The following is a 25,033-nucleotide window of genomic DNA, read 5'->3' on the forward strand; positions in this document are numbered from 1 at the left end:
TGGCCTATGTCAATCCTACGATGCGAGACAGTTTTGACACAACGTGGTCAATATGAGAGTCCCAGGTCATATTTTTGCTGAAATACACTCCAAGTATTTTAAATGCGCTTACTAGTTCTACCTTTGAGTTTTGCAGCTTAATGTCTGAGGTAATGTTAATTTTCTTGTTTTTCGCACGGTATATGACAGCCTTCGTTTTACTAACGTTTATTTTCAATTTGTTAAGTTGCGCCCATGTATCTAATTTCACAAGCGTTCTGCTCGCTCTCAGAATCAGCTCATCCGTACTTTCTGCAGAGAATAACAGTTTCAAATCATCAGCATAAATGACAAATTTCACCATAGGATCGACGTTAACAATGTCATTCAAATATAAGTTAAGCAAAAATGGGCCCAGAATACTCTCTTGAGGTACGCCGGCAGAAAGTGGTAATATATTAGAAGAGCAGCAATCGAAACATACGTACTGCTTGCGCTCACTAAGGTAGTACGTCAGTAGTGATAGAACCGTTCCGCGGAATCCGTACATATCAAGTTTCTTTAGCAGGATAGAGTGATTGAAATAATCGAAAGCTTTCGTGAAATCTGCGTATATTCCAAGGGCTACTTCTTTATCTTCAAGCGATTGCAGGATAAATTCTTTTTGTTCTAACAGTGCCATTTCTGTTGATCGATATTTCCGGAAGCCATACTGCGCGCCGTGAATGATATTGCATTGTTCGCTAAAATTTGTCATTCTAGTAAGAACTATTTTTTCAAAGCCTTTTGAGAAAACGGGTAGTATGGATACAGGTCTAAAATTGGTCTAAAGCTGGTCTAAAGCTTGTAAACAGGGATAAGGCGCCTCAGAAAGACTGGCCAACGTTTCGATAGGAGGACCTATCTTCGTCAAAGATATATGTGTGTGTGTGTGCGTGTGCGTGTGCGTGTGCGTGTGTGTGTGTGTGTGTGTGTGTGTGTGTGTGTGTGTGTGTGTGTGTGTGTGTGTGTGTGTGTGTGTGTGTGTGTGTTAATTTCGACAGAAACCACCTCATGACGACTGTCGACGTTAATGCCATCAGCAGTGAAGCAATGTGGCGACATTGCCACCGCTGAAAACGCGTCATGTTTGAGCACGTACTGCAGCCGTGCTCCTCCCGCGCTTTCTTCGGGATCCGCTGCGCCTTCGAGCGGCGCCAGTGTCGGCGCGTGGCACGTGCTGTGTGGTGTATATACCGCGGTTTCGATTCCGCCCAGCACCGGAGAGGCACATATCCAGTGGCACATAGCCAGTGACCCAACTTGGTATGAAAAAGGTCAGGTACAAACATACGAGAAAGCGTGTGAATGAATGCTACTCGCATTAAAAGATATACCCACTGATAAGATACGATAACCGAATTACATTATATCTCTTATGTCCAGTTCATCCTCGAGCGCCAACAGTGTGCCAACGTCAGCGACCCGTACGTATGAGCCCACAGTCCAGCTACCAGACAACAGCTATCTGGAATAGTAGCAACGGTAAGGCCGCTGCGTCGGAAGATCCGATCAGTCGAGTTCTCGAGACTTCAGGTGCGACGATCCTATAATATACTATACTATACTACACTATACTATACTATACTGTACTATACTATATACTATCACTCTAGCACGATGATCCACCAAAACTCCGAGCTGCGACTTACAGAAAGAAATACAAATATTTATTGACGTACTTCAACGGAGCTGGATAACGAGCGAACGGAGAGATGAGGCTCACCGATGGCAACTACGACACGCCGTCAAGATGAGAGCACATTTCGATTAACAGAATTCCGTTAATCAATAAGGACGAGCTCCTAGCGTTGTGGTCGGTTAAGAGCTCGAAGAACGGGGAGAAGCTGCGCCTCTTGCATGACACCGCACGCTTTCACGAAAGCGTTCCAGTAGGCCTGGGGGTACCGCTTGACCAGTATTGACCAGTATATCGCGGTGCTCAGGTCCCGATTGGGTGCTTCCTGAAGGACTTGACAATGTTTTACCGAAAAGAAAAGAAAAGAAAGAGAAGGGTATTGGGAACACCACAGCTGGGCTACGTCTCCTAAAGCAAGAACACGCCAGGAAAAAGACATTTTGTTTTTGCGATTCAAGGTCAAGGTACAGGAGAAAGTCAAGCAAGAACAGTCATTATAGCAAACCAATCACGGAAGCTGACGACCTGAACACAATGTCAAGACGTACACCTGGCATTCCGTCGGCATCGTCGACCAGCTGCAGAATCCACGAAGCCATGTGTTCCTTCGTGCCCCTTGTGCAATAGCAGCAATCACATAATCGTAGAATACACAGCCAACATCGACGTCAACGAGAAACAAACCAGAGTACAATGCACGCTGCTGCTATCGCAGCGGAACGCGGCATCATGTCGCTCGATTAGGTGCAGTCGACAACAGACAGCCCCGGAAGATCATTTAAGAATCTTAGCATAATTTAGACAGGCTGAGCGCTACCAAGTGCCTGACCTCCGAGATCAAGGAGCCCAGCATCCCTACCTGGAAGCGATAACAGGCGGCGTTCAGCACGTGGACTGAATTTGCAGCTGAACAGATTTAAGGAAAAACCTGAATTGCTATGAGAGCGCGAGAACGCCATTAACGCCTATTTCAACAATTGTCATGCCGAACGAGTTCCAGAAGAGCCGCTTCCATGTCCTAACATCTTCTAACGCCGCCTCATGCTGTGATACGTCGAGATTCCGTGACGACCAAACTCTGTGCCATTTTACGCATCCTCCCACACAGTTGATTGCCCTTGTATCAATGCCATTTTATCCAAGGGGCCAGGCTTGGCGTCAATGTCGCGCCGTTATACGGATGGCACAGGCTCCATTTGGAGCTACTTTAAGTCCATTTCTGATTACCACCACTTTTCGCCACAATTTAGCATCCTGTGCGAACAAATTTCCAGTTACAGCCGCGCTACTAGAAAATGAGTTCTGTGTGAATGACCTTAAAATTGTAGTACGAACTGCCCATAAAGTCATGACAGTGTACATGCAAGCACGGTAGATGTTCTGCGAGGCCTGTATGGAGCTGCGTAAGTGGGCATTGAGCTCCCACATGCTTAAGCAACAGTTTATTGAGTGCACCGTAGTCGTTAAAAGTGAATCGAGAGAAAATCATCTTTTGAAGGTTTTTGGAGATCCCTGGTATCGTGACGGCGACACGACCACTATGAAAGCGCAATATTTTTACAACAAGCAATCCGGCCACAAAACGTATGGTGCCGCAAACGGTAGCGAGTCTGCGAGCTCAGAGGACAGCTCAACAGGAAAGGCTACGCAAGAGCCGAACAGGGCGCACATCTTACAATCCCTGAACATTAATCACGAATCCCCATCCGGAGCCAAATTGGACATCCAAGCGGAGATCAGGTCAAACATCAACGTTCCGCCACTACCGAAGAACACGCACCCGGTATATAACGCGGAACGGAGACAGCCAAGAGCACAGACAACGGAGAAAAGATTCGAGATGTCTGAGGACGTGGTCTACGTGGACGCCGCCGATTATGACGATCGCGACGCCATGGCCTTAGCAATAGTAAATCAACGGGGCGATTCAATCGCGTCCGGCACGATCCTCACGACATCTCCGGAAGTTGGGGAAGACGTGACCATTGCCTTGGCAATGACGGAATCCTCCAAATACCAATTCATAGCGAGCAGCTCCAAGACGGCCGTCCTAAATTTCGCAAGCGGGCGGGTGTCGTCCGAAGCACTCAACATCCTGCTGACCGGTTTTTGTGGCAACCGAGTCAAGGAGGCCCAAATCGTCTGGGCGCCGGCCCACTCCAGCCTCCCGGCGAACGAGAACGCGCGCGACGCATCTCGAGGTCTAACCAACCCAGTAGACGCCGACCTTTCCACCGCTGACGCTCACTCGTTTCGCCGGTCGGGGCGGGACAAGCTGGTGTCCTATCAAGACATCCTTGATCATTATAAACATGTGAGGGCCAAGTATCCTGCAGCACACAGAACTTTAACTAAGTGGCAATCGGTGGCATGGCGCTTGCTCCAGCCCGACACCTTCCCTAACCCTGTACCCAGGACTGTATATAACCGAATGCAAAATCTGCAAAGGCAGGGCAGACCTTCAGAACATGGTTTGGTCGTGCCCCCTCAAATGTAGTCACGTCGAACAGAAAGATCACTCTTCTTTAGAAATCAGGTCTCTGGAGCAGTGGGAGACCGCACTGCTCAGCTCCGACCCGGAAGTGCAAGTCCGACTCGTCCGCATGGCCGATAACGCCGCCGGTGCTCAAGGGCTTCTGGCTGCCGCCTAAAAAAGGAAGAAGACAGAAGAGGATCTTCCACCTCTTCCCCTTTCCTTGACCCCATCCCGGGCAAACGATAAAGTTGTTCTCTCTCTCTCTCTCGCTCTCTTTCCAAGACCTTTAGAAGCGTAACCACGTCTCTGATGACAGTCTGCCAGGCAAAGTACATGCTCTGTGGAACGCGTGGTGCTCCCAGTTGCCAAATTTGTATTGTTACGATCGGCCTGGAATTCAACATCGCAATTCCGGGCAACGTTCCAGCTCATTTTACCTTGTCGAGCTAGTTGCCCTCCTCTACGAGCGAATGTCATCCCTTTGACCCCGCCACTCGCTAAGCTAACCCGGAAAACAAGGCAAGCCACGAAGGGGGCGGAGGCCATTGGCGCCACAAATCGACACGAAGACCAAAGCTTTGCGGAGAACACTCAGGTAATGGCACATCCGTGGGCGCACCCACATGCCTTTTCTGATATGATTCAGACAATCAAGAAACGACGAGAGGTAAACGACCTTTCTTGTGACGGTCCCACCGCTTTCCTTAGTGCCGGATATTTCCACCAATTGCCTTGGCTATACGTGGAAGTACATACATGGAAGAGAAAAGCATATAACAGCTGTGTCTTACCTGCACTCACGTACGGCGCAGAAACCTGGAGGCTTACGAAAAGAGTTCTACTTAAGTTGAGGAAGACGCAACGAGCTATGGAAAGAAGAATGATAGGTGTAACATTAAAAGATAAGAAAAGAGCAGATTGGGTGAGGGAACAAACGCGAGTTAATGACATCTTGGTTGAAATCAAGAAAAAGAAATGGGGGGGGGGGGGCATGGGCAGGACATGTAATGAGGAGGGAAGATAACCGATGGTCATTAAGGGTTACAGAGTGGATTCCAAGGGAAGGAAAGCGTAGCAGGGGGCGGCAGAAAGTTAGGTGGGAAGATGAGATTAAGAAGTTTGCAGGGACAACATGGCCACAATTAATACATGACCGGGGTAGTTGGAGAAATATGGGAGAGGCATTTGCCCTGCAGTGGGCGTAACCAGGCTGATGATGATGATGATGATGATGATGATGATGATGATGATGATGATGATGATGATGATGATGATGATGATGATGATGATGATGATGATGATGATGATGCGTGGAAGGTCACTTAAGGCCGGTCGGCCTCCGTTTTAAGCAGAACCACTCGGGACTTTGATCGAGTGACCACTTCGTAGAAATATTGTAAACACATTTCTTCTCGTTTTCATCATCACGGTGCCCGCCTTTGTCGTCGTCTCCTAGTTCCTGCGATGAAGACCCGCCTCTCCTAGTCCAGATGTTATTAAATAGTTGGCAGCAATGAGATAGTCTACGCTTCGTCCTGACTTCAGTAATATTGGGCCCTATAACGTAAAGCTATTCCAATATGTTTTTATTCCAATCTCCTGACGTCAAGTTTGCGTAACCGCCAACGCAAGCAGCGGGCGGTCACCCGCAGGGTTGTCTGAACAGACCAATCAAACGCTCTCCCCGTTCATAGGCGGTCACTTTTGTTTGCTTGAAAAACGAATAACATTGCCTACACTGAGTGGATTGTCTTATTTAATTGGCTGACCAGAGGCGAGGAGCACGCTCAACTGGAGAGGGATTCGATAGGGCCGAGCCACTGCACTGAAAGTCGATAACCGGATGAAGAAGGTGGTGCCGGAGTCTGCGATTGGTCCGCTTTGCCTTGATAGCTTGCGGTGGCTGGTCGAAAATCGCAGCGGCATGCAACGGAAGCTTAAAGATGAGGCTAAAACGGATCCTCAGCAAAGAAGAGTTGGTAGCATGAGGTCGTAAACTACCGAAAGTGCTCGAAAACGTTACACGGCCACGCAAGAAGCTTTATTATAAGCAAATAAACCCACGCTCTCCGGCAGGTGCGAGTAGCCAGCGCTTGACCGATCGGCGGCAGCCATCTTTTATTCCTTTCGGAACGGGGCAGTCTGCGGCTATTCAGAAGAAAATTCAGTTTTGTTCGGCATATTAATGCATCTTTAATGCTTACACGTCACTTTGAAGCGGTGAGTTTTTGCGGTTTTGTGACGTTACGTGACAGCCAGGTGAAGTGGGTGCAGCCCAAAATGTTTGACCAATAGCCGGATGACGAAAAGGCGTCGAATCAGATATAACTATTTTTCTTTTTTAGGTCAAATCATGCATAATCATTTTGTACACGTCATATCAGACGGGAAGCTATCGTGATGTTCGTGACGTCGCGTGACAGACAGGTGAAGTAATAATAATATTTGGGGTTTTACGTGCCAAAACCACTTTCTGATTATGAGGCACGCCGTAGTGGAGGACTCCGGAAATTTTCACCACCTGGGGTTCTTTAACGTGCACCTAAATCTAAGCACACGGGTGTTTTCGCATTTCGCCCCCATCGAAATGCGGCCGCCATGGCCGGGATTCGATCCCGCGACCTCGTGCTCAGACCCAACACCATAGCCACTGAGCAACCACGGCGGGTACAGGTGAAGTGGGGGTGGTCCAAAAAAGTTTTGGCCAGTCGCGGAGGGCTGATTACAGTATTGCAATAGAAAAATTTGGGATAGTTTTAGTTATAGCAAACGTGGAAAAAAAGAACAGTAAGCAGCAAAAAAAATAACCAAGTGAAGGAGAAAAGGCGAATCAAAGCTAAAAGAACTGCAATTGAAGATTGCTCTCGCCAAGCGTTCACCAAATAATCCGGCAGTAAACAAAAGAAAATGCGAACAGGAAGAGCGGAACAGAGAGAGCAAGGAATTACAAAAGAAAGACCAGCTTCTGAGAGAGCAACTAGCACTACACATGCTGCGCACAATTTAAGGAGGGCGAAAATGTGGAAATGTTCTCTTGCGTAATTGCCTAAGGCGGGGTCCTACCGCGAAAGTTGGTCTTATATTTCAATAGCAGTATTTACTTTCAACGTGATCAGCGCCCTAATCACGCTTTATTGCGGTGTTTTGGGGGAGCCACTAAGGCTGTTTCATGTAGTGGAGTGACAGAAAAAGTGAGCTCTCGCGATGTCAGAGAGAGACGAAGCGCTGAGGTCACATCAGTAAGCGTAACAAAGAACCAGCTGCACAGAAAGCCGGCGTGGAGGGAAACTGCGGCAAGCAGCGCGAAAAAAATAAAACGAATGACTGAAGGTCCAAAGGCACACAACGATTGGCGGTGGAAAGCCCAGAGCTGTTTCACTTGGCAAGAATGAGAGCCTCGCAGGCAAGTGTATCGGCAGCGTGCATACAGAGGGAGTGTGAATTAGAAAAAGCGTTCCTTGCGGGAACGAGATTTGTTCCGACAGCGCTAATTAGGTTTATTTGCTTCGCATTGCGGCAGCGCTAATGAGGTTGAACATGTTTATTTGCTTCGTTTGATGCATCATATGCAGTTACGTTTGTTTAGATATGTATATTTATTGGGTACTTGTATGTATATTTAAATATCTTGTCGCGAGCTTTTGTGTATACATGCAGTGAACTTTGTTTCCAGTGACACTTTCTTGCACTTTATCAAGCTGCATCTTCGCATTTGTATATTCCATCGTTTCTTCGCAATTATAATGCACATTTTGCAGAACTCCTGCTTTTATATGTGCTCTCTGTTGCGGCTATAATTTTTGTCCAATTACTCCCAATACACGAGCGGTGACAGCTGCTCCTGCGCAATACATTGGAACGAAGGTCAGCGTCATTGAGATTTTTGCCTCGCCGTCGCATATGTACGAAATTGTAAGGAAGGTTCTTGAATTACAACGTTTCATTGAAGTATTTGTCCTCAACTTTTTCATATCAGCGGCATGCGCTCTATTGCTGATTTTGAACTGATTTACTTCTAAAGTTTGTGTGATATTTTCTTTTAAATATACAAAAAAAGGTGGAAGCATTCATATCAGTTATTTGTGGCGCAGTTTATTGGGACATACAAATATATTGTTTTATGAAAAAATACATATTTTACATGTCTTGACAGTACGTAGAGCTAACGAATTTGTTTGCAGCATCTTTGGCAATGGCAATGCAGTTATCATTGATGTATTTGATTCCTCGACAAATTCCATGAGTAGCTGGCCGAGCTACTCATAGGATGAATAAGCATTTTGAAGAATAAACCAAAATTTGTTAACCAAATGCTTAAGTTGTTCGTCGGCGAGTGTTGCAGTTTACCCGCCGTAAGAGTAAATTAGCGTTTTGATGAAGGGCTTATGGCGCAAAAATGAATTCTGGAAATGGCTTATAACACCATGCATGTTTTTCAGCTTTACCCTGAAGTTAGTTTTGTTTAAGTGTCGAAATACGTTATTGTTTCCGCTCGGCCCCGTGACACCCCCACGCTACTTACAAGTGCTCCAGAACGGCTTCCGAGGGGAATGCGCTCCGCAGTGGGCGATCCCCGCGGTGCACAACGCGGTTTTTCTTCGCCGCTCATTCTGACTTCCAATTCCGACGGTGCTCGAGACTTTCAACTGTTCTGGGCTGCCTTAGTATTTTGAATTAAAAGAACGAAGGGAAACCGGACACGGTGTGGCGCTCGGTGTGTTTCCCTTGCGATAACTTCTTAGTTCCCCACGTCTATTCCTACTTCCACCCGGCACGTCCCCAGCTCCAACCGTCTTTGCGAGAACAGATGGCAGCCACTAAAGCGGCTCCTGTAACCTCCCAATGATACATGAATACATAATATACTTACAGCAACCTCGAGCTTGAAGCCGGGCTCCGGGTTAACTACTCCAAGTTCACTTGCTAAGGTCATTCGGGGCACCGCTGTGTAGTCCAGGTCTTTGCTGTATTCTAAAAGCTGCAAAGGAAATAGTACGATCCTCAAGATTGTGAACAGGTGAGCAAAACTTCCACAGTAAGAGGCCATTCGCACTGCATAAAACTTTCAAAGCAATACCTTAGCACTCAGGGAACCGGTGGGCTTCATAGGCCGTCCAGGCACCAAATATTTTATTACGATAGCAATTACACGAACATTCCAGGCCGCCGTCGCCATTAAGTTTCGTGTAAAGTCTAAGTGCGATCCCAGGTAGCACACCACCACTAGGCCTAACGCGGCCCCATGTTGGGGTATACCGACAGCCAACACCGGCTCGACGCAGACAACCATACCCGACACAGGCACGGCCCAACCCTTGCAGGCCAAGTCGAACACGTGACATCCCGAGTAACCATGACAAAAGCCACGGTCTATCGCGACTGTAAACAGACCGCACTTGAGTGATTCGTCTCTTCTTTTCGCTCGCTGTCTCGAACAATACATAGGTCGTATAAAGCCAGTGAACGAGAAATCGTATAATTTATCCTGACTTTAAATACCAATTGCGTGACACAACTTCAGGTCCAGGAATCTGGGACTTGACTACTGCGGCGAAACCTACCCTGGCGTGACGCAGTCGGCGTAATTTTAAAGGACGCACATATAAAATATCGATTGCTGAGCAGTGCCTAAGCTTAATTAATCCTGACAACGGTCTCACGCTATTTATCGCCTCTATGTAATTTCGTTCAATTGGTTCGATTTTTTCTTTGCGACACTTTTGTAGACTTGTTCAAAATGCATGGGGTGATGTTCAAAATGCTGATTGCAGCGCAGCGAGTATTCCTCCGCTAATTGCACCCTAGTAGCATCTACTCTATGGCTCCCCCTATATGTGGATCCAGTTTCGTTTTATTCCGCTCAATGGAATTCTTTTTTTCTAGGGCTCTTCTGTTCGGCTACTAAGCGACGAAGCAGTACTACAGGGGAAAAAGATTGGTTGGTCGTTGAATTGACGGGAAAGGGTTCGTCGGTCATGTTTAAACTCATGGACTTCAACGTGCAGCTATGATGAACATTCGCGTCCTGACGTATAGGGAAAGAAGGGGCATAATTTATTTTACTGGTACAATGGTAGTTTTCATTCATGCGCCTCTTCATTGGTGTCATTTTCACTGTAATTAGATGGGCATGTTGGTTACCATCGCTAACTGATAACGCCGAGCGCAACTTTCGCATAACAATGATATACAATACGCAATGATATAAAATGAAAAATAATTCAAACGGTGACACAATTATGATAACTAGGAGTGGTAGGAGTCAGTTACTGATCACTTTGCTTATTATGATAGTGGTAGTCTTCATATACGTCCGTATTAATATCAATGAAAAAGTCTTTAAATCAATATTTCTTTGGTTACTGCTGCTGACAGATTACGCGTGGCTATCAATGATCATTACTGATACGCTCATTTCGATGTTCTCGTATTTTATGCAGTATAGTGTAATGAATATTAAGTGAGAAATCATACAAACGATGATTCAGATATTATAACTACGAGATGGTAGGACTGAGTCATTGGTGATCACAAATCACTTTCTTTAGTATGACAGTGGTAGCCTTGATTCTTGCACGTCGTCATTGGTATCAATTAAATGAAAAGTCATAGGAATGGTCATTTGAATGTTAAAACTACGTGATGGCAGGATTGAGTCACAAGTGATCACGAATCAAATTGTTTAATATGACAGTAGTAGCCCTCATTTATTCATTCTCATTTCTATGAATCAGTTCCATTAAACTTTCTTTCTGAACATATGTAGCTCACAGCGTGAAAATGCTAGGGATAACTAGTTATGTTGACTACAGTGCTCTCGAGTATATACTTGCAAATAATAATTATATAGATTGCAAAAGTAGTGGAAGTTCGGCGAGTTGGTAGCTATTCATTATGAAGCTGCAGCGCACACACAACTAACGAGAAACAAGGCAAAGGTAACATATAAACCCAGGCTAAGTAAAGTTAACATGTGCAAGAGCATTTAGAATGTAAGAAAAATGGCTAAAATCGGTAGGAATGCCAGATCACATTATCTGTAGCGCTCATAAATTGGTAAAAATTCTTGAGCCAGCGAAGTCGAGAAGCAGGGATGACATTCGACGAAAACGCTTTGCTGTTGTGCCCTATGCCTCTCGTCTTTCGCGCGGACGTTGCCAGCCGGTTTTGCGTTGACCTTGTTTTCGGCGCTAGCCTGAAAGGCTGTAACGAATCTGCCAGGCGGTGGCCAAAGAGTTTGACGAAACAAAAATCACCGCCCAAGCACTCCATACAGTTGGTTAACCAGAGAAGCTGAAACGTGCCGCTCCGGTGTTTATCACTGGGTTCATCCTGACTGTTCATTAAACGACGGCTTGATAGGCTGCCGGATCCTCGGTACGCAGTTGCCGCTCGCGCTCGGTTGCACGAGCCTGTTCTTGTGCCCAGGCTGATGCCTCGGCACGGCGTAGGCGATCTAGCTCCCGGTTCTGCTCGTGGCGTTGCTGATTGAAAGCTGCCTGCTCCTCAGGAGTACGTAATTTTATTCCCATTTCAACCCATTTTTATTCCTCTGTAAAATTTTTTGTCATGTTCAGGATTCCCTGCGAGCAACTGGCCTATACAAACGTACACCTGCACTTATTCTAGAGGCTGTCTGCTGATGATGAATTTTTCGTCTCTCGCCACATTATTGAGCATTGCCCGTCTTCTACATATTAATTTTCAGCCTACCCTCGGAATTTATTGGTCAAGGTCCTCAATCATGTTTTGCAGTTCGTCACCATCATTGCTGAACAAGACAATGTCATCTGCGAATTGAATATGTTTTAACATATTGAGTGTTGATCCTCACTCCTAATATATCCCAGTCTAATAGCACGAGTACTTTATTTCGAGAATATCATAAAACTATAACCAAACTACTCGCTGAACCACTATTGCAACGAAGGCAATAACGAAGAAAAGCTATCTTCATTTGAAGAAGTGCCCCCAATTACTCACCTCATACATTTTTTTACCGATAGCTTTGATTCTTTTAGGGGCATCACTATCTTCATCATTCAAAGTATCATCCAATGCTACCAGCTGCGTCCAAACCAGTTCCATTATATCCTCATATTTATTTCCCCCCAACGTAACAATGTAATGGCTCGGCTCCATGATGCCCATGTCGGGAGCAGAAATCTGAAAAAAAAAGAAAGAAAAAATGCCGAGTGTTGGTTGTTGTCGTGAGGTGAGATATACATCAATCAGAAAAGGGCAGAATTTCTTGACCGCTGTCATGGCCGACATCCAGCGGCTGAAGTTCAGTGGTTAGGGCATATTGGTATGAGTGGTAAATCAAACCAGCATTATATATATATATATATATATATATATATATATATATATAAAATCTTGTCTGAACACACAGCATGCACATGAGAAGCCCGAGAGAGGAACCCGCCTGCAGTACAAGCCTCAGGCGTCACGCGTTTCAGCGTTGGCGATGCGGCGTCTCGCTACACCGCTTCAATGCTAATCGCTTTAACGTCGACATTCATTGCGAGATGGGTTCCGTCGGAATTTTTTCATATGTGCTTGGATTTCGTCTAAGCATCAGTATCACTTACGCGTGCGACTTCATAGCTCTTTTTTGTGAAATCTCTCTAAATGTAAACTAGTTGCCTAATACTACGAGCAATGCACTATGAGCAAGTGAAAAAAAGAAGAAAAAAAGGTTTTTCGCGCAGGACTCACAACGCAGCTAATATTGGCACCGTATGGTGTTTATTTTTATTTTTTTTTTTTAGAAATAACAGAAACGCATTGTACCATATACATTTCTCTAGTTTGACCGCATGTCTAACAGTACCGTTTCTTTTATTGAAGAAATCCTGAACGAGGCATGCTTTCTGACGGCGCCTTTCCCATCTCCCGAGCTCCTCCCATGTACGCCAGTGGCCACGAGCGAAGAGTGGCAAGGCTGTTAAATCGTTTCGTGGCTGTGCTGGCTATACCACCTAGAACACATTTAGACCTCAACTGTGCCGTCAAGAATTTACGGTTGTAGGAACTTTCCTTCAAGAGGCATGTTCACGCTATCTTCATTTTTTTGGTGTGAGCAAACTTTCGGTGAAGATCTTATGCAGGAAGATACACTAAGTACAGCAGAAGGTGAGTGGGTGCGCGTGCGTATTTGTGTGTGCTCTTTCATGTGTGCATGCGTGTTTGGCGCATTAGCCGATCACGAAACGCTCAGGTCATAAACTGCTAACGATTTCAGCATTCCAACGGGAAGGTGTGTCATCACTGTAAAGCTCGTCTTTCGACGATTGTGCGCCATCTAATGAAGACAAATTGGCAGAGTTCGTCCTGAGAAGGAGACAACAGGAGGTTTCAGGGACAACCTCAAACCGACAAACTCACTCATGAGTCGACTCACTCGACTTACTCAGACGCAGACTGACCCGTGAGTCTGAGCGAGCCTGGCAGAGCAAAATTTTGGCAAGTCCTAGCCTGAGTGAGCCAGGCTGAGTGGAATTTTGGTTAGTATGAGTCTGAGTGAGCCAGACTGTGTAGACTTTTGATAATTCCAAGTGCGAATGAGCCTCAGAAAAAAAATTGAGTGAGTCTAAGTGGGTTCTAAATATTTTGCCAATCTATGTTCACTTTGGAAGAAAAGTTATCGCTAAAATCGTGGGGACAGCGTCAACGTTAAAAGTTTATCCAAGCGCCGCGCACCACACTTCGAAAGACTGCATTAAGAGAATTTCTGCAGAATCCACGCACTGTGGGAACCGATGTTATCCGAAGCACTTTGCAAGTACCTGGATATATCCGCCTCTGGGTGGGGTACCGCAAACCAGTACTCAGGTGAACAAGCGTGGTTTTGTGAATTGACCAGTACTGTGTGAGGGGTCGGAAAGCGTGCGTTACGACAGGACCACCACGACGACCCAGCCGAATGCTGATCGTATGGCAGCAAAGGCATGGTTTCTACGCCGGCGCGATTTGTGCGTTCATTCGACGGGAGCTTACGACGTGATGAACGTTCGGTTCCATATGGGAAGTAGAGAAAAGTAAGCGAGAGAAGCACGGATTGTTAAGTCGTTAGGAACTACATGTATTACAATCGATGCACCTATGACTATGTCATGTATGCTAAAACGACGATGGCGTCTGTACTCTAGCGAATTAATGTTAAAACATGATTAACTATGGCGATCATGAAATTGATACAACGTCGCACAGTTTAAACGTAAAATACTACAAGTAAAAGGTTGAGAAATGTGGCACGGTCCCAGAGATAGTGCAGTCTGACACGGCACCTCAAAGCGCGATCTCTCACGACGAAAGATTATGAAAAAAGTATACAGATCCCATGCACTGTGGGAATCGGTGCAAGCGCAACTTCCTGTGCTGGTTGCTTTGATTGACGATAATTTGCGGTTATGTTGACCACGAGAGCTTAATTTTTTCAACGTTTAGTCACATGCTCATACACACGAGAGTGGCGAGTTGATGTTAAACGTTAGTTACCCTGCGTGCATCACTGCTGTTTGTCTGCCTAGTGCACGGAACACACAGGGAGAGGTGTTTGCTTGAAGCGTTGTTGTCCGCGATATTTCATAACCTCTGAGAGGGTTAAGCATTGTCATTGCCTCACATGGCACATCGCATTGTGGCAGAAGTATTAAACTTCCATTGGATTATTGGGCTCTATGCCAAAACCACAATCGGATCATGAGGCACGCTGTATCGGTGGATTCCGGATTAATTTTGACACCTTGATGTTCTTTAACGTGCCCTAAAATTTAACTGCACGTGCGTGTTCTATTTCGCTCCCGTCGAAATGCGGCTGCCGCGGTCGGGATCAAATGTGCTTCTGCACGCCCTGCATAATTTCTTCGCTTAACATATTTACGTGGTGTTTATTTTTCAGAAATAGCAGGAACGTACTAGACCGTACCTTGAACTTAAGCTTACTCAGTTTCCTCGTAACCGCTGTCGTATAGTAGTAGGGTTTTCTTGCCTTCTCACGTAACCTCCTCCCCGCCTTGTATGGGAACCACCTCTTCTTCTCAATCCTCTCTACAGTTCCATCCACATCCCTTCTGTACTCGCACGTTAGTAGGACGGGGAGCGCTGCAGTTTCTGCAATGCTTTTGAGGGGGGTCATGGGTGACGCCCAAGGAGCTCCAGAGGGCACTGTGCACATTCGACGCGGTGGGGCCCAAACGAGATTCTCGCGTAGCTTTTCCTCTCTGAACCATCCCCCGACCTGGTACGCCAGACAGCAGCAGCCACAGCAGCAACAACAGCAGTGGGAAACTCAAAGGAAGAAACAAACAAAGCTTCGCTTTAAAGAATTCGGTGTTTCGCGACGGCAACAGGCCACTGGATTGGCCGATGATGACGTTACCTGTTTCCTCAGCAAGCGTCCTAGAAAAGACGATACGTGTGCTCCTCCAGAATGCAGCGTGCTCTGCCTGAATGTAAACGGGTGATCTGACATTTAGCGTGTGCTCCGAGAAGCATATTGCTGCATATTACGAGTTAACATGTACTGCGCTCTGTACTTTTGTCAATATGAGTATGCTTTTGTATGTAAATAAATATGCCTTCATTATCTTATGCAAACAAACCACCTGTTGAATTTTCTGTACCTATCGTCCTCGCATCTCAAGAAGCAAACAACTCAACAAGGTTCGGACGACGGCGTGGTCCCGCATAGACTCCGTGTGACGCCACGGCAGCGTAGGCCAGGTGAGGTATTCTGTAAGAGTCCACCTAGTGGACATGTCTATTTCGTCTGCTGCTGAAGTGCTGATTGGCTGTGGCCCCTCGCTGCAGTGTAGCCCAGCCAACCAGAACTTCAACAGCAGACGAAATGTACATCTCCACAATGTGGACTCTTATACCGGTGTCACAGGTACACTTCTGATCGCGATCGGGGCCGCTCCGGATCGAGCTTGATGCGGATCAGGTGTTGATACACAGTCATTTGCGATCGCGATCCTGCGGGATTCGAGAATCGCTATCAGGGCCGTTGATCGCGATCGCAGACTGACTTATGCGCCCTCTAGCGCAGTATTCTGAAAACACTAAATATGAGAAGGGAAGGCACCTCAACAAAAAACGTTTAAAATATTTAACCAGCAATATTAATCTTTAATATTGAACTACTGCCTATATGTAACCATATTTTGCAAACTGAATTTGTAGCCAATACATTATGCAGTTCTGAGAGTTGCTGACGATCAGCAGATGATAATAACTCGATCCGGATCGTTGGACCATAAAGCAGCGACCATCAATTGTTGGGCGCGATCAAGAAATCCGATCCTGATCGGCCCAGATGGCGTTCAGAAGTGTACGTGTGACACTCGTATTACACAATATCTGCCCAGCTACCCGCTTCGAGACGCACCGACGGCAGGCTGAGAGCGCGAGCCTCTGTGTGACGCCAAACACCGAGACCCCGACCATGAATCAAACGCTAGTGCGCGTGGGAATGCGCGTGCGTGTTCTTTCTTTTTTTTCTTTTTTTTAAACAGTGGAGCTGTATGTCTACGCTCCCACAGATTTTCCAATGTCCGTGCTTCACGTGCCTCGAAACTCCCGCGTCCTCTATGAGGAGGCAAGGCACACCAGTAATGTGCGCACACCTGGCGTAGCAAGAGGAAAACTATGAAATGGGCGGTGAAGCGAAGATCATGCCGGGGAGGCTGCACGTAGGCGAGAGACACACGGTCCGATTCGGAGTCCGATCTGGCGTCCGACGCGCCGGAACGGCAGCCGGAATCGAGTTGTTTTGCCGTGCCGAAACGCCGGATCGGACGCCCGGCTTGCGACAAACTCGGCCCCTCTCCTCTTTCTTCCTCTCCACCGGGGTTAAAACACCTTAATTTTTCAAAAGTAGAGCCATTCTGATATCTTTCCGCCACCCCGCTCTCCCCAACGTTTCCTCCTCCACGTCTTCTGTCGCCCCAGCTTCCTCCGCTCCCCCATTGGCCAATCTGTCTCACGTGGAAGAAGGCACCTAGCTTTTGCATATTTTTTCTTTCCAGCGCCCTCCGACCGCCATTGCTGGCCCTGCGCGACGAAAGTTAACGCAAACAGACTGATCGAGTGCGTTAGCGGAACAAATGGAGCGTTTCAGGGACGAGAATTAATCGTGATGCCATGCTTCTGCGCCTTCGGCTGCCCCAACCGACACAGCGACGGCACAAGGCTTCTTTCTTTACCATCATGCGAGCGCAACGCACAAAGAAGGAAAGTGTGGATAAATAGGATCGGGCGGGCTGACTTCGAGGAAGTGGCAAAAAAACGAACGGCTTTGTGAAGTTCCACGGTTCCTCCTAACCTGTTCTTTTGAGCCTAGTTCACGCCTGCCGCTTCGAAAAACTGTATGTGTCCACGCTGTGAGTGCTTCTAGCGCGTTTAGGTTGACTTTTTTTCAAATGTGCTCTCTTTGTTTCATGTAGTTTCGTCTTGCGGTGAAAGTGTACGCATCTGCAGCTCGCCTGTGACATAAAAGCGACTTTATTCATGCTATGTGTTGAGCTCCACCAGAAGTTAGCACATTATCGACGCTTTTGCAAGGCTCACTACGACTTACGGATGCAGTCGTTTAGCGTCGAATGTACGCCCGTATGTATTGATTAGGTTTGTGGTGATTAACGTTTTTAACGTCTGTTGCGACGCCTATTTCTCGAATCTCGACTGGCGTTACTATTGGGTAGCGTGGCGTTGTCGGCGGGCTGCAGGCGTCCGGTAGACCATGGCGACCAAGCAAGGACGAGACGATTTCTAGTGCGAAACTTGCACTGTTTATTCGATGGTTGCTGAAAGACAAAAAAAAGTGAATGAATGAATTGAAAAAGTACATTGCGAGGCCCCTTAAATAGGCCCACTAAAATTGTAGGCGTGATCTTGCTCACGTCAATGTCACGTGACATACACTGAGTCTGGTAGAGGATACGCGGCGGATCCCGTGTCCCAGGTGAGTTTGCCCGGTCTTGCCTCCTCTGGTGGCAATCCACTGAGTCTGGTCGGGGATAGGCGGCGGATCCCCTCTCCCAGGTGAGTTTGCACGGGTTTGCCTCCTCTGGCGGCAACACGCGGGTCCTGTTCGGTTCGCGGAAAGCGTTCTCTCTTATAGTTGGACAGTTCGCGGAAAGGCTTCTCCCTTTGGTCGCACACAAAAAGGGGCCTGTCAACACTGCGGGGTGCCTGCCAGACCGGCAACCACTCGAGACAACCATAGAAAATTAGGAATCCATCCTCCATTTTGATTGGGCATGGTTTTTGAGCATCCCTTTTTCCCGGGGGGTTACACGTCAACCGTAACAGCATCTCCGGCGGGGGAGGCAGATCCCGACGCGTAGGGGCCAGCAGCCACTGGACGAGGGATCGGCGTTTCAGCAGCAGAATTTCCCTCAGGAGTGACGAACCCTTGGTTCGTAGCTGGTAGATTCCTGAGCGTCGTTCATCAGTCCTCGTGGCGCTCATGTACCTTTTCTCCCTGGTCCGGTCCGGTGAAACTGGACTTGCCAACTGGTCTCGCAACTTTTCCGTCTCCTGTTTGGGCAAGCATCACTCCAGAACAGTGCCGGACCCACAACCACAAAGTAAGCGAGCACAAGGCCACCCTTCCCCAATACCCACTAGGCTTTACGAAAAAAAAAAAAAGAAAACTCGCTACTCCTTTCCCCTCCCTTTCGCGCGTCCTTCCCCCCTAAATACTAAAGACACCCATTTCTTGAAAGCGTTAAGACATGGTTATTAAAATCACCTAACAATCAACTACAACTTCGCAATAATAAAAAAACATATGAAAAAATATCAACCTAGAATTGCCACGGAAACCAGAGTGGGGCATGAGGCTTTTGCTACTCTTTGCCCATACTACGCAGGCGCTTTCCTTTTCTAATGCACTGTATACTTCCTCACGAACTGAAAGCTTTCTACTGGCGTGCAGTACGGAGTGTTCGTTTTCGTCATCTCTCTTTTGACAAAGCCCCACCTCTATACCCCTGTCGCTGGCATCACACTGAAGAATGAATGGCTTAGAGTAGTCGGGCGCGTTCAACACTAGCTGACTCGTTAGTGCTTTCCTCAGCATACTAAAAGCCTGTTCTTTTTCGTCATCCTACTTTACCGTTTGCGGTTCTGTTTTTCCTGAGAGCATCTGTTAAAGAACTTGCAATATCGGAATAACGCGGGATTTACCTTTGGTAATAACCTGTCAAGCCAAGGATGTCTAGCTTGGTGCATGGTTGCGGGAAGTTGTCTATTGCGGTCAGTTTAACCTCGGAAGCCCAACGATGGCCTTGCCCTATTACACGACCTAGGTAAGCTACCTCTGCGCGCCCCAATTTGCATTTGAGAACCTTGACAGTTAAGTTGGCCACTCGTAGACGACACAACACGGTTCGCAGCTGTTGCATATGGTCCGTCCATGATTGAAAACATTGCTATGTCATCGAGATACGGAAGTGCAAAGTCCTCCACTCCCCGTAGCACCTGGTCCATAAGGCTAGAGAATCAATAGGGAGCGTTCTTCAATCCAACGCTCAGGGCTTTCGTCCGAACGGTTCCCATCGGGGAAATAAACGCCGCAAGCCTGCTTGCCCTCTCGGTTTAAGGGACATGTTCACAACAGCCTCCTCTGCCGGTAGGGTTTAAGTAGATTGCTGTGGTACACTTGTGGTGTCCTTCGTTTTCCCGGTACCGTGATTACGTATCTTGTTTCATATAATTTCTGAATTATGTCAATCGGTCCTTCCCATTGAACCTGTAGTTCGTTTTTCAATGAGGGTTTCAGGATCATTACCTTTTCCCCAACTTCAAAGCATCGCGTTCGAGCCGTCCTGTCATAGTATCGCTTAGCATTGCTTTGGGCCCTGCGTATTTCCTGCCCTGCTAATTCTTGATATGTGTGCAGTCGGTCTAACAGCTCTAGCACGTATGACACAACTGAAGGGTCGTCCGCCCGGCTTTCCCAGGCTTCTCGAACAATTCGAAGAGGGGAACGAAGGCAGCGACCGTAAACGAGCTCTGAAGGTGAAAAACCTGTTGACTCGTGCGGTGCAGTTCGAAGCGCGAACATTGCTGCAGCCAAGCAAACCTCCCAATCGTCTTTGTGTTCATAACAAATGGCTCGCAAAAGCCGTTAAACGACTGAGTGGACTGCGGGCAATACACTGAGCTATGAATGATTTTATTACCGCACATTTCCAGAAGCGTCGAGATCAGTGCGGTCGTAAAGACGGATCCTTGATCTGACTGGATTTCTGCGGGAAACCCTACTCGCGCGAAGATGCACAAAAGCGCGTTGACGATCTCCAGCGAGCTTCGTTCTTTGAGGGGCACCGCCTCTGGGAATTTCGTTGCGGGGCATAGTAGAGTGAGAATATGCCGATAGCCAGACTGCGTTGCAGGAAGTGGTTGCACTGTGTCTATTATGAGCCTCCCAAACGGCTCCGTGATAATGGGAACAAGTTTCATTGGCGCTTTAGCCTTATTTCCGGGCTTGATTATGCGTTGACATGTGTCGCAGCTTCTCACGAATGCTTCCACTTCCCTAAAGTATCCGGGCCAGTAAAATTCCTGCAGTAACTTGTCCTTTGTTTTCCGAATGCCCAGATGCCCTGTCCAAAAGTCCCCGTGAAGCAGGTGCAGGAGCTGCTCACGATAGGGATTCGGCGCCACGAGTTGGTCAAATTTCACTCCCTTTAGACTGGTGTACTTTCTATAGATGACGCCTGCCCTCTTGAGGAACTTTACGTTGTTTGCCCACACCTTCTTTCGCGTCTGGCCTGAGGTTACCCAGGGTGGAATCTTTTTCCTGCACAGCAATCAATGTAGCAGTGCTTACATTCAATAACTTTCGTCTGCATTCTGCCTGTCGAGACATTTCAGGCTCCGGTGCTTTCCTGAGCTCTTCATTAGCTAGTGTACTTCCCGTCATATCCTCTATAGGGCTGTCCTGTTTGGTGCTGGTTGACGAATCCTCCGTCCAAACTGTTTCCTCCACCACTGGACATTCGTACACTGCCTTGGCCACGAGCTCCCTTGCCTTGGAACAAGTTATGGCTTGCACTATTCGTTCGCTAAATCCGATTCCCCTACGTCGCAGCAAATCCTCAGATTTGTTAGAAAACAAATATGGATACTGTGGCGGGAGATGTGCCGAGACGGCGGCTTCAGTATCCAGTGCTCCAAAAGGGCCTTCGATACGAATCTTTGCCACAGGGAGACAAACACTGGAGGCCTCTACGGCTTGCCTTATCCAAGCATATTCTCCCGTGAATTGGACTTCATCTACATACGACGGGTGCACCACGTCTATTGTGGCTGCCGAGTCACGAAGCACAATACATGGTTTGCCGTTTACCACGAGGTCTCGAATGTACGGTTCTAGCAATTTCAGATTTTCCTCGTTACTAGTTAGAGACCAACACTAGTCTGGGATTTTTGGACCCCACGGAGATATGCCCCGTTTGCTGGCAGTTGTAGCCAACTACTGGTTTCTTTGCCTCGAAAGCATTTTTCTTTCGCTTTTCTGCCCTCTGTTCGGGTGACTCCTCCTTTCCCTTGTTGTTCTCGTCACTAATTTTCACCGAATCTGACCTTTCCTTGGATATATAGTGACTCGACTTTGATCATCGCTCTGGCTTGCTGGGTCTGTATTTATTCATCTCCTTCTTAGGAGCTTCGTTGCCTTCGAACGCACGGCGAGTTACGTACTCCTCAGCGAGATCGGCCGCTCTCGTGATAATGTCCACGCCTGGCCTATCCTGAACCCAATACTTGACGTTTTCTGGCAGCCGGTGGTAGAACTGTTCTAAAGCAATGCACTGCATTGTCTTTGTCAGTGCACTCTCTTCTCTGAGCCATTCTTTCAGGTTTACCTCCAAGGTGTATGCGAAATCTGAGTACGACTCACTTTTGGTCTTCTCAACCTTCCTGATTTTCGCCTGAATGCTTCCGTTGATAATCTCTACTTATTAAGCAGATTCATTTTGACTTTATCGAAGTCCTCTGCTTCTTCTTTCCCCATGCGGGCAATGTTATCAGCTACCTCACGTGGCAGTAACGTAAGCAAGCGTTGCGGCCACGTGTTTCTCGCGAATTTTGCCTTCGCATACGTGCGCTCACACTTCACCAGAAAAAGACCTATGTCCCCTCCTACTGCGTAGGGTGCCATCAAGTCTGTCATTCTGCGTTCGCTTTCTCGTGACTCTAGTAGTCTAAGTATTCTGAGCCTTAAGAAACTCAATATCTAGGCGCCTCATTTCGAATGCGTCGCGTGCTGCCCGCTCGCGTTCTTCTTTTTCTTCCCGCTCGCTTCGATCGCCTCAATGATCTCCGGCTTTCTCTTTGATTCGGCAATTTGGAGGCCCAATTCTCTGGTCAAGATAAACAATTCCGGCTTCTTTAGTGCCCTCAAGTTCACGGCTGCCCTTAGTGCTGCTAACTCTTCACTCTGCAACAACCTCGACGTACTCAAAACTTCCGTCCACGGTTAAAGTAAAATCACTGATCTGTACTTCCCAGAAAAAGATTATACGTAAAGCCAAGTGACATCTTAGTGAAGAAAGCCGCGTACTCATCATATGCAGTCATGAATCCTGACACCTTCCTTCAGAACGTTGTCACTAGGAAAAAGAGGAAACGATCTCTTAGATGTCGCCCAAAGTTGGGGTCTCCAGGGTAGCGTATCCATCCACTGCCAACCGATTGTTGCGACGCCTGTTTCTTCAACCTCGACCGGCGTTACTATTGGGTAGCGTGGCGTTGTCGGCGGGCTGCAGGCGTCCGGTAGACCATTGCGACCAGGCAAGGCGAGACGATATCTGGTGCAAAACTTGCACTGTTTATTCAATGGTTGGTGATAGATGAAAAGAAGAGAATGAATGAATTGAAAAAGTACATTGCGGGGAGCCTTAAATAGGCCACTAAAATTGTAGGCGGGATCTTGCTCACGTCAACGTCACGTGACATGCACTGAGTCAGGTCGGGGATAGGCGGCTTGTCCCTGCTCCCAGGTGAGTTTTCACGGGCTTGCCTCCTCTGGCGGCAACCCACGGAGTATGGTCGGAGGTAGGCGGCGGATCCCTTATGCCAAAGGAGTTTGCATGGGCTTGCCTCCTCTGGCGGCTACCCGCGGGTCCTGTTTGGTTCGCGGAAAGCGTTCTCCCCTAGAGTTGGACAGTTCGCGGAAAATGTTCTCCCCTTGGTCACACACACAAAGGGACCTGTCATCACTGCAGAGCGCTTGCCAGATCGGCAACCACTCGAGCCAACCATAGCAAATTAGGACCTCATCCTCCGCTTTGATTATGCATAGTCTTTGAGCATCCCTTTCGCCCGGGATGTTACACGTCAACCGTAACACGTCCCGAAGCGGCTAAAGCTATGAGGGAGGTCGTAGTGGATGGCTCCGAATAACTTTAGATCGCCCGGGGATGTTTAACGTGCAATCTGATCGTAGTTGTACGTGGGTCGGTAAATTCCTCGTTGGCGTTTTGTAATTCTCGCGCGGGTGCAGTAGCGCAGCGCGAGAAGTTGGCGCCTCGGCGTGATATTATTTCTTTATTAGATTTTATTTACTCGTTGTAACAACGTGTCATTACTTCATATTATTGACAGCGCCTCCAGGGCACCAAAGCGGCAATGGGAAAACTTGTAATGTCACGTGCTCTTCAGAGGCCTCTGTTAGCCGTTACATCTCCCCTCCTGGAGCCCCCCCCCCCCCCCAGTACTTGTTAAAAAAATCTGTAGTCGCGATTACCAAAGCACCCCACAACGAAAATAGCGCCCCGCGACTGCTGCAACACACCGCGCCCGTGCGACGAGAATTACGGAACACCAACGAGGAATCTTTCCACAGGCCTCTTGCATTTCGCCTTTATCCTGGCTGCTGCCGACGCGTCATCAATATTGGAGGCATGAGCTGCGGCTACTCGCACGGGCGCGGTGTGTTGCAGCAGTCGCGGGGCGCTATTTTCGTTATGGGGTGCTTTGGTAATCGCGGCTGCAGATTTTTTTCATTGCTTAGCGTTCACATTTTTATGCGTCTGATTAAGGAAATGGGTATCGCATGCGTCATATACACTGCGTGTGAACCTACGAAACCACGCACACATACTTTCGCGCTGTCAAAACGTGAAACCCTGGTAATTACGCGCGTGCTTGAGCATATCGCGTGCATGCATTGTGTTTCAGCAACACGAATTCTCAACGTGCGCGTGCTTTACGCCTTAAATAATGGCCCTTTTCTCTATTTTTTTCCGCAATTCCAACACGACATTCTTAAGGCCAGTTACCGACTGACGAAGCAAGATCTCAAGTGAAAAAACTGCTCCGCATTGCTCGAACGAACTTTTTCGCGGATTTCCTCAGGTAGCGTGTTAGCCGTCGTCTGCTGCATTAAGTGCCCTGGAAGATAAAAACTGCACGAAGAAATAATGTCGCGCAAAATCAGCCGCCGGCCTTGTTGCTGTTGAGGTGAGCTGAAATGTTCACGAGTTTAAAAACATGAGGCATTCAGAGAAAGCGGGCGAAACACCACCTAAGCGCTTTGAAGCCACGAAAAAGGCACCCGATGCAAGAGTGGACGATTGCAGTGCCGCCGCTGCAATCGCCGACTCTTGGGACAACTTTCGGGTCGGCGAGTGGCGCCGTCCTCTCGCGCGTGCGCAGACCCGCTTTGCGGAACTGTCCGGTGAAAGGCTTATAGGAGCGGGACACCGTAACATACGAAGGCGATCGTTCGAACCCGCCACCGCTCACGTGGCCGTACACATGAACGATTAGGCGTTAGTGTCCAGCATGTGGGCGAACATATTCGCTCACTATCCGGTCGCGGTGGGTCGGACTTCCTCGATTTGCCGCGCACACATCGGAATGCTCTGTGTTGTGATTTG

General features: G+C 47.7%; 1 protein-coding gene across 1 annotated transcript in view; it reads right to left on the minus strand.

Moving 5' to 3' along the window:
• LOC142573931 (uncharacterized) overlaps positions 1-25,033 on the minus strand; it is a 184,585-nt gene that overhangs the window by 74,135 nt on the left and 85,417 nt on the right. The window contains exons 8-9 of the mRNA XM_075683132.1: positions 12,117-12,299; positions 9,004-9,111 (exon numbers count right to left, since the gene is read on the minus strand). Of these exons, the coding sequence (XP_075539247.1) occupies positions 9,004-9,111; positions 12,117-12,299 (291 nt within the window). The remainder of the gene's footprint in view (positions 1-9,003; positions 9,112-12,116; positions 12,300-25,033) is intronic.

Source organism: Dermacentor variabilis, chromosome 3, assembly GCF_050947875.1.
Source record: "Dermacentor variabilis isolate Ectoservices chromosome 3, ASM5094787v1, whole genome shotgun sequence".
In the NCBI taxonomy this organism is placed as follows: domain Eukaryota; kingdom Metazoa; phylum Arthropoda; class Arachnida; order Ixodida; family Ixodidae; genus Dermacentor; species Dermacentor variabilis.